The sequence below is a fragment of the Bombina bombina genome, chromosome 2 (assembly GCF_027579735.1).
Source record: "Bombina bombina isolate aBomBom1 chromosome 2, aBomBom1.pri, whole genome shotgun sequence".
Classification (NCBI taxonomy): domain Eukaryota; kingdom Metazoa; phylum Chordata; class Amphibia; order Anura; family Bombinatoridae; genus Bombina; species Bombina bombina.
In genome coordinates this window covers 904626883-904641902 of record NC_069500.1, presented here as the reverse complement: position 1 = coordinate 904641902, position 15020 = coordinate 904626883, and the positions used below count along the sequence as shown (strand labels likewise).

Here is a 15020-nt window from a genome sequence, read left to right as displayed (position 1 = left end):
AGAAAGAGGTGTTCTTACGCTGTGTAGAAGATCTTCTAAAGATGGGAGTGATACACCCAGTTCCAGTTGCAGAACAAGGACTGGGATTTTACTCAAACCTGTTTGTAGTTCCCAAAAAGGAAGGAACTCTCAGGCCAATACTGGATCTAAAGATTCTAAACAAATTCCTCAGAGTTCCATCTTTCAAAATGGAAACCATTCGGACAATCTTACCGATGATCCAGGAAGGTCAATATATGACTACCGTGGATCTAAAGGATGCGTACCTACATATTCCTATCCACAAAGATCATCATCATCATCAGTTCCTAAGGTTCGCCTTTCTGGACACGCATTACCAGTTCGTGGCCCTTCCTTTCGGGTTGGCCACCGCTCCCAGAATTTTCACAAAGGTGCTAGGGTCCCTTCTAGCGGTACTAAGACCGCGGGGCATTGTAGTAGCACCTTACCTAGACGACATCTTAATACAGGCGTCGTCTTTTCACAGAGCCAAGGCTCATACGGACATTGTTTTGGCCTTTCTAAGGTCTCACGGGTGGAAGGTGAATGTAGAAAAATGTTCTCTGTCCCCGCTCACAAGGGTTCCCTTCCTGGGAACACTAATAGACTCGGTAGAAATGAAAATATTTCTGACAGAGGTCAAAGCTCTTAACTACTTGCCGAGTTCTTCATTCCATTCCTCGGCCTTCGGTGGCTCAGTGCATGGAGGTAATCGGAGAATCTCTTCTCCCGATAAACATTTTGGAACTGAGAGCGATATTCAATACGCTCCAAGCTTGGCCTCAACTAGCGGAGGTAAAATTCATCAGATTTCAGTCGGACAACATCACGACTGTAGCGTACATCAATCATCAGGGAGGAACAAAGAGTTCCCTAGCGATGAAGTAACCAAAATCATCAAATGGGCGGAGGATCACTCCTGCCACCTATCTGCAATTCACATCCCAGGAGTAGACAACTGGGAGGCGGATATTCTGAGTTGTCAGACTTTTCACCCGGGGGAGTGGGAACTCCACCCGGAGGTGTTTGCTCAGCTGACCCAGCTATGGGGTATTCCAGAGTTGGATCTGATGGCGTCCCGTCAGAACACCAAACTTCCCCTTTACGGATCCAGATCCAGGGATCCCAAGGCGGCATTGATAGATGCTTTAGTAGCGCCTTGGTCATTCAGTCTAGCTTATGTTTTTCCACCGTTTCCTCTTCTCCCTCGGCTAGTAGCCAGAATCAAACAGGAGAAGGCTTCGGTAATTCTGATAGCACCTGCGTGGCCACGCAGGACTTGGTATGTAGACCTAGTGGACATGTCATCGGTTCCACCATGGAAACTGCCATCGAGGCAGGATCTTCTAATACAAGGTCCTTTCAAGCATCCAAATCTAGTTTCTCTGCAACTGACTGCTTGGAGATTGAACGCTTAATTCTAGCTAAGCGGGTTCTCTAAATCAGTTATAGATACTCTGATCCAGGCCAGAAAGCCTGTCACCAGGAAAATTTACCATAAGATATGGCGTAAATATCTTTGGTCTTTGGTGTGAATCCAAGGGTTACTCGTGGAGTAAGATTAGGATTCCAAGGATATTGTCTTTTCTCCAAGAAGGATTGGAGAAAGGTTTGTCGGCTAGTTCCTTAAAGGGACAGATATCTGCTTTCTAACCTGTTACACAAGTGTCTGGCAGCTGTGCCAGACGTTCAGGCGTTTGCACAGGCTCTAGTTAGAATCCATTGCATACAAAGAGAGAAGCGCTCTACCAGGAACGAACAACAGCTCAGTGGCTTGTTCTATGGCGATTTACCACCTGGAAGCAGCCTCTTTTAGACCAGTGTGCTTTTCACAGAAGAAAACTTTCCTGAAGTATATCAGTCTGATCCTGCCAAGTAAGGTCAGTCCAGCCCCGAAATACCAGGCAATTCTCCTCTGAACAAGGAACATGACAACCCCAGAGACGTGGACTCCTTGCCCAGTGTGCTTAGAGGAATGTGGCTGCACCTCACTGACGAGGCCCATAGGAGGCCGAAACGATCGTCTGGGGTTGTCATGTTCTTTGTTCAGGGGAGAATTGCCTGGTATTTCGGGGCTGGACTGACCTTACTTGGCGGGATCAGACTGATATACTTCAGGAAAGTTTTCTTCTGTGAAAAGCACACTGGTCTAAAAGAGGCTGCTTCCGGGTGGTAAATCGCCATAGAACAAGCCACTGAGTTGTTGTTCGTTCCTGGTTGAGCGATTCTCTCTTTGTATGCAAATTATTATGACCCTGGGGAAGTCTCCCTATGGGTGATGGGGGAAACCAGACGTGGACTCCTTGCTCAGTGTGCTTAGAGGAATGTGGCTGCACCTCACTGACGAGGCCCATAGGAGGCCGAAACGATCGTCTGGGGTTGTCATGTTCTTTGTTCAGGGGAGAATTGCCTGGTATTTCGGGGCTGGACTGACCTTACTTGGCGGGATCAGACTGATATACTTCAGGAAAGTTTTCTTCTGTGAAAAGCACACTGGTCTAAAAGAGGCTGCTTCCGGGTGGTAAATCGCCATAGAACAAGCCACTGAGTTGTTGTTGTTCGTTCCTGGTTGAGCGCTTCTCTTTGTATGCATCTAGTTGGAATCAAGCCTGTCTACAAACCTGTGGCTCATCCATGGAGTCTAAATTTAGTTATTTCAGTTCTTCAAGGGGTTCCGTTTGAACCTTTACATTCCATAGATATTAAGTTATTATCATGGAAAGTTTTGTTTTTGGTAGCTATTTCTTCTGCTCGAAGAGTATATATATAGCAGTATAACTCACCCTATATATATAAGCAGTATATATATAAGCAGTATAACTCACCCTATCTGGTGTTCCATGCAGATAAGGTTGTTTTGCGTACCAAACCTGGTTTCCTTCCAAAAGTGGTTTCTAATAAGAATATTAACCAGGAAATCATTGTTCCTTCTCTGTGCCCTAATCCAGCTTCTAAGAAGGAACGACTGTTACACAATCTTGATGTGGTTCATGCTTTAAAATTCTATTTAAATGCAACTAAGGATTTCAGACAAACATCATCCTTGTTTGTTGTCTATTCTGGTAAGAGGAGAGGTCAGAAAGCGACTGCTACCTCTCTCTCCTTCTGGCTGAAAAGCATCATCCGATTGGCTTATGAGACTGCTGGACAGCAGCCTCCTGAACGAATTACAGCTCATTCCACCAGAGCTGTGGCTTCCACATGGGCTTTCAAGAATGAGGCTTCTGTTGAACAGATTTGTAAGGCAGCGACTTGGTCTTCACTGCATACATTTGCCAAATTTTACAAATTCGATACTTTTGCTGCTTCGGAGGCTATTTTTGGGAGAAAGGTTTTGCAAGCAGTGGTGCCTTCCGTTTAGGTTACCTGACTTGTTCCCTCCCTTCATCCGTGTCCTAAAGCTTTGGTATTGGTATCCCACCAGTAAGGATGAATCCGTGGACTGGATATACCATGTAAGAGAAAACAGAATTTATGCTTACCTGATAAATTTAAATTCTCTTACGGTGTATCCAGTCCACGGCCCGCCCTGGCAATTAAGTCGGGTTCAAATTTATTTAGTAAAACTACAGTCACCACTGCACCCTATAGTTTCTCCTTTTTCTCCTAACCGTCGGTCGAATGACTGGGGGGTGGAGCCTGAGGGGAGCTATATGGACAGCTCTGCTGTGTGCTCTCTTTGCCACTTCCTGTAGGGATTGAGAATATCCCACAAGTAAGGATGAATCCGTGGACTGGATACACCGTAAGAGAAAGTAATTTATCAGGTAAGCATAAATTCTGTTTTTGGATATTCACTTTTCCTGGTCACTAGGTGTTTGAGGTAGTAGGTTTTCTAAACAGGTTATTAATATAGCGGCCAAGCTGATCTCAAATGAAAAATGCCAGCCAGAGAAGAGGAATTTGGTGTGTGTGGGTGTCTACTGCACAAGTGTATGTTTATCAGCTGTTGTCTGACAGCATATTGCAGTTACCGTGAAGAGAATACATTTAACACATCTAATAACATTGAGTTTATTCACCCTATCTCATACATTGTGGTCAATCATAAATTGTTTATTTGATAGTCTATCACTGGCAATGGAGACATAGATATATACAGTGCCTTGCAAAATTATTAGACCCATTAGTAAAAAAGTGTCAAAATGTATTTTACAGATAGGTGAACAAAGTGATTTGTTATAGAAAGTTGGTCAAATTTAAGAGAAAAAAATTGTCTGGATTATTTCAACCCAAAACATAAGGGTGCTTGCGGTCGACATTACACCAATAACGAACAGAAGAATTCTAGATATCTGCTCTTAAAATAGGAAACTGCCTGTCAGTCTTGACTAAACACATTCAGGATGCAGGCATCAAGGTATCAGTACTTCAGCGATGATTAGCTGAAGAGTGCCTGTTATTCGGAAACTATCTCCCCAATCAATTTTTTTTTCTTAATATTTACAGAACTAAGTGATAAACCTACAATTTCAGAAATTTGTACTATGTTTTTTTTGTTCCTTCAATAGACTAACAATTTGACTAACTTTTTCTTTAACAAGTCAATGTGTTTACCCATTTGTAAAAACATATACATTTGTTAATTTAACAAATATTTTAGTAATATTACATGTGTATATGTATTGATGATGTTGCCAATATAACATAGAATAAGAATTGGTTACAAAACTTGAAAAATCTATAAACACTATTGAGAATAAATATGAAATTAATATAAAAATTACGATTTTAGACCAATGTATCTAATAATTTGCCATGTATGTATAATTCATTCTCGCTTCATCACTAATATATACACAGCATCTCACAAAAGTGAGTACACCCCTCACATTTTTGTAAATATTTTATTATATCTTTTCATGTGGCAACACTGAAGAAATTACACTTTACTGCAATGTAAAGTAGTGAGTGTACAGCCTGTATCACAGTGTAAATTTGCTGTTCCCTCAAAATAATTCAACACACAGCCATTAATGTCTAAACTGTTGGCAACAAAAGTTTGTACACCCCTAAGTGAAAATATCCAAATTGGGCCCAAAGTGTCAACATTTTGTGTAGCCACCATTATTTTCCAGCACTGCCTTAACCCTCTTGGGCATGGAGTTCACCAGAGCTTCACAGGTTGCCACTGGAGTCCTTTTCCACTTCTCCATGACGACATCACAGAGCTGGTGGATATTAGAGACCTTGCGCTCCCCCACCTTCTGTTTGAAGATGCCCCACAGATGCTCAATATGGTTTAGGTCTGGAGACATGCTTGGTCAGTCCATCACCTATACCCTCAGCTTCTTTAGCAAGGCAGTGGTCGTCTTGGAGGAGTGTTTGGGGTCGTTATCATGTTGGAATACTGCCCTGTGGCCCAGTCTCTGAAAGGTGGGGATCATGCTTTGCTTCAGTATGTCACCAGTACATGTTGGCATTAATGGTTCCCTTAATGAACTGTTTTTCCCCAGTGCCGACAGCACTCATGCAGGCCCAGACCATGACACTCACACCCCCATGCTTGACTGTAGGCAAGTCGCACTTGTCTTTGTACCCCTCACCTGGTTGCCGTCACACAAGCTTGACACCATCTGAACCAAATAAGTTTATCTTGGTCTCATCGGACCACAGGATATGGTTCCAGTAATCCATATCCTTAGTCTGCTTGTTTTCAGCAAACTGTTTGTGGGCTTTCTTGTGCATCATCTTTAGAAGAGTCTTTCTTCTGGGACGACAGCCATGCAGACCAATTTGATGCAGTGTGCGGCATATGGTCTAACCACTGACAGACTGACCCCCCCCCCACTCCTTCAACCTCCGCAGTAATGCTGGCAGCACTCATACGTCTATTTGACAAAGACAACCTCTGGATATGACGCTGAGCATGTGCACTCAACTTTGGTCGACCATGGCGAGGCCTGTTCTGAGTGGAGCCTGTCCTGTGTGTGTGTGTGTGTATATATATATATATATATATATATATATATATATATATATATATATATATATATATATATATATATATATATATATATATATATATATATATATATATATATATATATATATATATATATACTGTCCAGGAGTAATACAATAAACAGTTGTTCACCTTAAAGGGACATGAAACAAATAATTTTTCTTTCATGATTCAGATAGAACTCACTTTTTAAAAACTTTCCATTTTTTTATCACATTTACTTCATTCTCTTGGTATCTTGTTGAAATGGCAGCAATGCACTACTGGTAGCTAACTGAACGAATAAGAGGCAAAATGAGCATCCACCAATCAGTAGATAGCTCCCAGAAGTGCCTTGCTGCTTCTGTGCCTACCTATGTGTGCTTTTAAACATAGGATACCAAGTGAATGAAGAAAATTGGATAGTAGAAGTGAACTAGAAAGTTGTTTAACATTGTTCTATGTGAAAGTTAGATTTTCAATTTATTTTCTCTTTAATCCAAAAGTCCAAGTTTACTCTGAGTAAATTCAATAACTTTGATATGTAGCATTCATTAGCCTATAAATAAACCCAAACATGGTGTCTTCTCATGTGACATTCAGTGTTTTCCAACTGCGGTTCTCAAGTACCACCAACAGTCATGGTTTTTATTATAGCTGAACTAGAGCACAGGTGAAATAATCAGCTGATGGATAAGAGCAGGTTGGTTACTGATCAGCTGATAACTTCACCTGTGCACTGGTTCAGCTATAATGAAAACCAGGCCTGTTTGGGGTACTTAAGGACCGCTGGTGAAAAAGATGTTGTCATATGTTATGTTTATATGAAAAGATTTATTTAAATAAATGTAATTTAACATATTGTTCCTCCTGCATCTAATGTAACATGAGAAGATGCCATGTTTGTTGATAGATAGATAGATAGATAGATAGATATATATATATATATATATATATATATATATATATATATATATATAAATTTATACTTTATGCATGCAAATGTTTTTATGTATTTTTATGGTTCCAAAAACACTAACTGGCAACTTAGTATTATATAATTATTCCCATCCCTTCTAAGCCAATTGTAATGTAAATGTGATATAATGCCTTGCAGACTCCATTGAAAACTAAAGATATCCCAGTGAGAACTCCTTTGCAGGACAGTAACAAAAAAACAAGCATGTTTTCCAATCAGCCTGGCAGCTATTCAGAATTTAAGGTATGGCATGCTTTTTGTATACATCTTTTCACCAGCCATCGTTATTTCACAATAGTCTGTGTGCTTTGCACAGTTACTGTGCAGAGTACATTGACTGTAATTTGGAAAAATTCAGCAACATTTAGGGAAAGTTTTTCTAATCATTTAAAATAATTCTCGATTTTAATATATGCAGAAAGTGGTAGCTGATGAAGACATTTTTGCTTTATTGTAAAGTCTGCTAAAGGCCTTTTGCTAAATGTGTGCTTGAAGTTCTGATTTTACTTGGTACCAGCGTGGTTCTCCCCCCCTCTGCTTCTACAAAACAATTATCTTTACCCCAGAGGCAGACCTTTTATTTCACTTTCAGCAATAACATTTTTTTTTTTTTTTGTGAAAACTTTTCTTCAGGTCATTTTGAAATGAAATGAGATTCAATTCTCTTCAAACAGTGCTTCGCTCTGGTTGCACTGTTAAAGGACCACTAAAGTGAAAAATTCAACTTTCATGATTCAGATAGCACACAATTTTAAACAACTTTCCAATTCACATGCATTCTCTAAATGTGCATAATCTTTTTATATCTACACTTACTGAGGCACCAGTTCCTACTGAGCATGTGGAAGATTCACAGAATATATGTATACAGGTATACCTCACTTTACAGCGCTTCGCTAATACAGCGCTTTGTGGAGCTGAAGTTTAACCTCCAAGGATTTTGAAACAGTGCTGTAATCATCGTGAGATTGCGAGAAAGTGACTGGCACCATTTTGTTATGCTTAGTTCACTCTGTTTACAGCATTACAGTGCGATCTGTGTCTCAGTGCTATAGTCTGGCAAATTGTACTACAGTAATTGTCACTATTTTACAGCTATAGTATTTATTGAATACTAATTGAATACTGTGCTGTGCTAGTGTTAAACTAAACATAGCGCTATTGCACCCCTAATATATGTTAGCTCAAACATGTTTTCAAGTTTTTAAACACACTGGCAAGTGAAAAGAAAGCTAAAACTGCCTTGTTTCACTTTAAGGCGGTTTCTCTTGTAAGCTGTATCCAGTCCACGGATCATCCATTACTTGTGGGATATTCTCATTCCCAACAGGAAGTTGCAAGAGGACACCCACAGCAGAGTGGTCTATATAGCTCCTCCCTTCACTACCATATCAAGTAATTCTCTTGCAACTCTCAACAAGCATGGAGGTAGTAAGAGATAAGTGGTGAAATGTAGCTGTTATTTTGCTTCAATCAAGAGTTTATTATTTTTAAATAGTACCGGAGTTGTGCTATTTTGTTCCAGGCAGGAAAAAAGAAGAATCTGCCTGGGATTTCTATGATCTTAGCAGGTTGTAACTAAGATCCATTGCTGTTCTCACACATGTCTGAAGAGAGAGAGAATTTCAGCGGGGGAATGGCGTGCAGGTTAGCCTGCTATGAGGTATGTGCAGTTAAGATTTTTCTAGAAGATGAAATGAAGGCTAGAAAATGCTGCTGATACCAAATTTATGTAAGGTAAGCCTGAATACAGGGATTTAATAGCGACTGGTATCATGCTTACTTTCTGAGGTAAAACTTTTATATTTACAATATAAAATGTTTGCTGGCATGTTTAAACGTTTTTATATATACTTTGGTGATAAAACTTTATTGGGGCCTAGTTTTTTTCCACATGGCTGGCTTAAATTTGCCTAGAAACAGTTCCCTGAGGCTTTCCACTGTGTTACTATGAGTGGGAGGGGCCTAGTTTAGTTATTTTTTGTGCATTAACTACTACAGACTGAGACATCCAGGAGTTCCCTGAATGCTACAGGACATCTCTAAAGGGCTTTTAGGCTTCCAAAATCGTTTGTTGGGGAAGGTAGGCCCACAGTAAAGCTGTGGCAGTTTGGTGTGACTGTTAAAAAAACGTCTATCGTTTTTTTGATCCGGTTTTTGAACTAAGGGGTTAATCATCCATTTGCAAGTGGGTGCAATGCTCTGTTAGCTTATTATACACACTGTAAAAATTTTGTTAGATTTACTGCCTTTTTTCACTGACAAAATTTGTTTCTCTTAAAGGCACAGTACCGTTTTTTATATTTGCTTGTTAGCTTGAGTTAAAGTGTTTTCCAAGCTTGCTAGTCTCATTGTTAGTCTGTATAAACATGTCTGACATAGAGGAAACTCCTTGTTCATTATGTTTAAAAGCCATGGTGGAACCCCCTCTTAGAATGTGTACCAAATGTACTGATTTCACTTTAAGCAATAAAGATCATATTCTGTCTTTCAAAAATTTATCACCAGAGGAATCTGACGAGGGGGAAGTTATGCTGACTAACTCTCCCCACGTGTCAGATCCTTTGACTCCTGCTCAAGGGACTCGCGCTCAAATGGCGCCAAGTACATCCAGGGCGCCCATAGCGTTTACTTTACAAGACGTGGCGGCAGTCATGGATAATACACTGTCAGCGGTATTAGCCAGACTACCTGTATTTAGAGGAAAGCGAGATAGCTCTGGAGTTAGACGAAATACAGAGCATACTAACGCTTTAAGAACTATGTCTGATACTGCCTCACAATATGCAGAAGCTGAAGGAGAGCTTCTTTCTGTGGGTGATATTTCTGACTCAGGGAAGATGATGCAACCTGATTCTGATATTTCTACATTTAAATTTAAGCTTGAACACCCCTCCGCATGTTACTCAGGGAGGTTTTAGCTGCTCTGAATGACTGTGATACAATTGCAGTGCCAGAGAAATTGTGTAGACTGGATAAATACTATGCAGTGCCGGTGTGTACTAATGTTTTTCCAATACCTAAAAGGTTTACAGAAATTATTACTAAGGAATGGGATAGACCAGGTGTGCCGTTCTCTTCCCCCTCCTGTTTTTAGAAAAATGTTTCCAATAGACGCCACCACACGGGACTTATGGCAGACAGTTCCTAAGGTGGAGGGAGCAGTTTCTACTCTAGCAAAGCGTACTACTATCCCTGTCAAGGACAGTTGTGCTTTCTTAGATCCAATGGATAAAAAGTTAGAGGGTTACCTTAAGAAAATGTTTATTCAACAAGGTTTTATCCTACAGCCCCTTGCATGCATTGCGCCTCACTGCTGCTGCGGCGTTCTGGTTTGAGTCTCTGGAAGAGGCTTTTCAGGTAGAGACTCCATTGGATGAAATACTTGACAAGCTTAGAGCACTTAAGCTAGCCAATTCTTTTGTTTCTGATGCCATTGTTCATTTGACTAAACGAACGGCTAAGAATTCTGGTTTTGCTATCCAGGCGCGCAGAGCGCTATGGCTTAAATCATGGTCAGCTGACGTTACTTCAAAATCGAAGCTGCTTAACATTCCCTTCAAGGGGCAGACCCTATTCGGGCCTGGTTTGAAGGAGATTATTGCTGATATCACTGGAGGAAAAGGTCATGCCCTTCCTCAGGATAGGTCCAAACCAAGGGCCAAACAGTCTAATTTTCGTGCCTTTCAAAATTTCAAGGCAAGTGCGGCATCAACTTCCTCTAATGCAAAACAAGAGGGAACTTTTGCTCAGTCCAAGACGGTCTGGAGACCTAACCAGACCTGGAACAAGGGTAAGCAGGCCAAAAAACCTGCTGCTGCCTCTAAGACAGCATTAAGGAACGGCCCCCTATCCGGTAACGGATCTAGTAGGGGGCAGACTTTCGCTCTTCGCCCAGGCGTGGGCAAGAGATGTCCAGAATCCCTGGGCGTTGGAAACTATATCCCAGGGATATCTTCTGGACTTCAAGGCTTCCCCCCAAAAGGGAGATTTCACCTTTCACAATTATCTGCAAACCAGATAAAGAGAGAGGCATTCTTACACTGCGTACTAGACCTCCTAGTTATGGGAGTGATACATCCAGTCCCAAAGGAGGAACAGGGACAGGGATTTTACTCAAATCTGTTTGTGGTTCCCAAAAAAGAGGGAACCTTTGTACCAATTTTGGATCTAAAGATCTTAAACAAATTCCTCAGAGTTCCATCATTCAAGATGGAGACTATTCGTACCATCCTACCTATAATCCAGGAGGGTCAATACATGACTACAGTGGATTTAAAGGATGCTTATCTGCACATTCCGATACACAAAGATTATCATCGGTTTCTCAGGTTTGCCTTCCTAGACGGGCACTACCAGTTTGTAGCTCTTGCCTTTGGGTTAGCTACAGCCCCAAGAATTTTTACGAAGGTTCTGGGGTCGCTTCTAGAGGTCCTAAGGCCACAGGGCATAGCAGTGGCCCCTTATTTAGACGACATCCTGATTCAGGCGTCAAACTTCCAAATTGCCAAGTCTCATACGGACATAGTGTTGGCATTTCTGAGGTCGCATGGGTGGAAGGTGAACGAGAAAAAGAGTTCTCTATCCCCCCTCACAAGTGTTTCCTTCCTAGGGACTCTGATAGATTCTGTAGAAATGAAGATTTACCTGATGGAGTCCAGGTTATCAAAACTTCTAAATTGCTGCCGTGTTCTTCATTCCATTCCTCGCCCTTCGGTGGCTCTGTGCATGGAAGTAATCGGCTTAATGGTAGCGGCAATGGACATAGTGCCGTTTGCACGCCTACATCTCAGACCGCTTCAACTATGCATACTCAGTCAGTGGAATGGGGATTACACAGATTTGTCCCCTTTACTGAATCTGGACCAAGAGACCAGGGATTCTCTTCTCTGGTGGCTATCTCGGGCCCATCTGTCCAAAGGTATGACCTTTCGCAGGCCTGATTGGACAATTGTAACGACAGATGCCAGCCTTCTAGGTTGGGGTGCAGTCTAGAACTCCCTGAAGGCTCAGGGATTGTGGACTCAGGAGGAGTCACTCCTTCCAATAAACATTCTGGAACTAAGAGCGATATTCAATGCTCTTCAGGCTTGGCCTCATTTAGCGACAATGAGGTTCATCAGATTTCAGTCGGACAACATCACGACTGTGGCTTACATCAACCATCAAGGGGGAACAAGGAGTTCCCTAGCGATGTTAGAAGTCTCAAAGATAATTCGCTGGGCAGAGATTCACTCTTGCCACCTATCGGCTATCCATATCCCAGGTGTAGAGAACTGGGAGGCGGATTGTCTAAGTCGTCAGATTTTTCATCCAGGGGAGTGGGAACTCCATCCGGAGGTGTTTGCACAATTGGTTCTTCGTTGGGCGAACCAGAACTGGATCTCATGGCATCTCGCCAGAACGCCAAGCTTCCTTGTTACGGATCCAGGTCCTGGGACCCCAAGGCAACGCTGATAGATGCTCTAGCAGCGCCTTGGTCCTTCAACCTGGCTTATGTGTTTCCACCGTTTCCTCTGCTCCCTCGTCTGATTGCCAAAGTCAAGCAGGAGAGAGCATCGGTGATCTTGATAGGGCCTGCGTGGCCACGCAGGACTTGGTATGCAGATCTGGTGGACATGTCATCTTTTCAACCATGGACTCTGCCGCTGAGGCAGGACCTTCTACTTCAAGGTCCTTTCAACCATCCAAATCTAATTTCTCTAAGGCTGACTGCCTGGAGATTGAACGCTTGATTTTATCAAACGTGGTTTCTCTGAGTCAGTCATTGATACCTTGATTCAGGCACGGAAGCCTGTCACCAGGAAAATCTATCATAAAATATGGCGTAAATATCTTTATTGGTGTGAATCTAAGGGCTACTCATGGAGTAAGGTCAGGATTCCCAGGATATTATCTTTTCTCTTGTTAAGTGTATTCAGTCCACGGGTCATCCATTACTTATGGGATTATATCTCCTTCCCAACAGGAAGTTGCAAGAGGATCACCCAAGCAGAGCTGCTATATAGCTCCTCCCCTCACACGTCATATCCAGTCATTCTCTTGCAACTCAACTAGATAGGTCATTGTGGGAGGTCTGTGGTGTTTTTATACTTGGTTTATTTCTTCAATCAAAAGTTTATTTTAAATGGCACCGGAGTGTGCTGTTTGTTCTCAGGCAGTATTTAGAAGAAGAATCTGCCTGCGTTTTCTATGATCTTAGCAGAAGTAACTAAGATCCACTGGCTGTTCTCGCACATTCTGAGGAGTGGGGTAACTTTCAGAAAGGCAATAGCATGCAGGGAATCCTGCAAACGAGGTATGTGCAGTAAATTATTTTTCTAAGGAATGGAATTGACTAAGAAAATACTGCTGATACCGATGTAATGTAAGTACAGCCTTAAATGCAGCAGCGACTGGTATCAGGCTGATGAATGTATGTACAATAAGTAATTTTCTAAGGAATGGAATTTGACTAAGAAAATACTGTTAATACCGAAGTATTGTATAAGCCTTAACTGCAGTAGAAGCGACTGGTAGCAGGCTTATTAATAACACTATCTAACTTTTAAAGTGTATGTTTAAAACGTTTACTGGCATGTTAATCGTTTTTTGTGAGGTACTTTAGTGATAAATCTTTTGGGGCATGAAATTTTCCACATGGCTGTTTATTTCTATATAGAAACGATTAACTGAGGTTTCCCACTGTTGTAATAGGAGTTGGAGAAGCCTATTTTAGCTCTTTTTTGCGCAGTAAAAATTCAGTTTCAGTCTTCCTGCTTCTTCCTCCTTGATCCAGGACGTCTCTAGAGAGCTCAGGGGTCTTCAAAAGTCATTTTGAAGGAGGTAATCAGTCACAGCAGACCTGTGACAGTGTGTTTGACTGTGATAAACGTTAATTGTTAAATTGATTATCCGTTTTTGGGTATTAAGGGGTTAATCATCCATTTGCTAGTGGGTGCAATACTTTTCTAACTTAATACATTTACTGTGAAGATTTGGTTGCTATAACTGATTTGGTTCATTGTTATTTCAACTGTGACTTTTTTTTGTGCTTCTTAAAGGCGCAGTAGCGTTTTTTATATTGCTTGTAAATTTACTTGAAAGGTTTTTTCCAAGCTTGCTAGTCTCATTGCGAGTCTGTTTAAACATGTTTGACACAGATGATGAATCTGTTTGTTCACTATGTTTGAAGGCCAATGTGGAGCCCCACAGAAATATGTGTACTAAATGTATTGATGTCACTTTGAATAAAAGTCAATCTATATCTGTAAAGAAATTATCACCAGACAACGAGGGGGAAGTTATGCCGACTAACTCTCCTCACGTGTCAGTACCTTCACCTCCTGCTCAGGGGGCGCGTGATATTGTGGCGCCAAGTGCATCAGAGAGGCCCATACAAATCACTTTGCAAGACATGGCTGCTGTTATGATAGAGGTATTATCTAAATTGCCTGAATTAACAGGCAAGCGCGATAGCTCTGGGTTAAGGACAGAGCGCGCTGATGATGTGAGAGCAATGTCTGATACTGCGTCACAATTTGCAGAACATGAGGACGGAGAGCTTCATTCTGTGGGTGACTGATCTGATCCAGGGAGACCAGATTCAGAGATTTCTAATTTTAAATTTAAGCTTGAGAACCTCCGCGTATTGCTAGGGGAGGTATTAGCGGCTCTGAATGATTGTAACACGGTTGCAATTCCAGAGAAAGTATGTAGGTTGGATAGATACTTTGCGGTACCGGTGTGTACTGACGTTTTTCCTATACCTAAAAGGCTTACAGAAATTATTAGCAAAGAGTGGGATAGACCCGGTGTGCCCTTTTCCCCACCTCCGATGTTTAGAAAAATGTTCCCTATAGACGCCACCACACGAGACTTATGGCAGACGGTCCCTAAGGTGGAGGGAGCAGTTTCTACTTTAGCTAAGCGTACCACTATCCCGGTGGAGGATAGTTGTGCTTTTTCGGATCCAATGGATAAGAAATTAGAGGGTTACCTTAAGAAAATGTTTGTTCAACAAGGTTTTATCTTACAGCCCCTTGCATGCATTGCGCCTGTCGCTGCGGCATTCTGGTTTGAGTCTCTGGAAGAGGCCATTCGCACAGCTCCATTGGA

At 41.7% G+C, this 15020-nt stretch overlaps 1 protein-coding gene across 2 annotated transcripts in view; it reads left to right on the top strand.

Moving 5' to 3' along the window:
* Window positions 1–15020, top strand: part of LOC128649814 (protein regulator of cytokinesis 1) — a 281224-nt gene that overhangs the window by 249643 nt on the left and 16561 nt on the right. Inside the window, exon 13 of one of the 2 annotated variants that reach the window (XM_053703289.1) lies at window positions 7062–7166. The exons of the other annotated variant lie outside the window; for it this stretch is intronic. Within the exon in view, the coding sequence (XP_053559264.1) occupies window positions 7062–7166 (105 nt within the window). The remainder of the gene's footprint in view (window positions 1–7061; window positions 7167–15020) is intronic. 2 annotated transcript variants of the gene reach the window in all.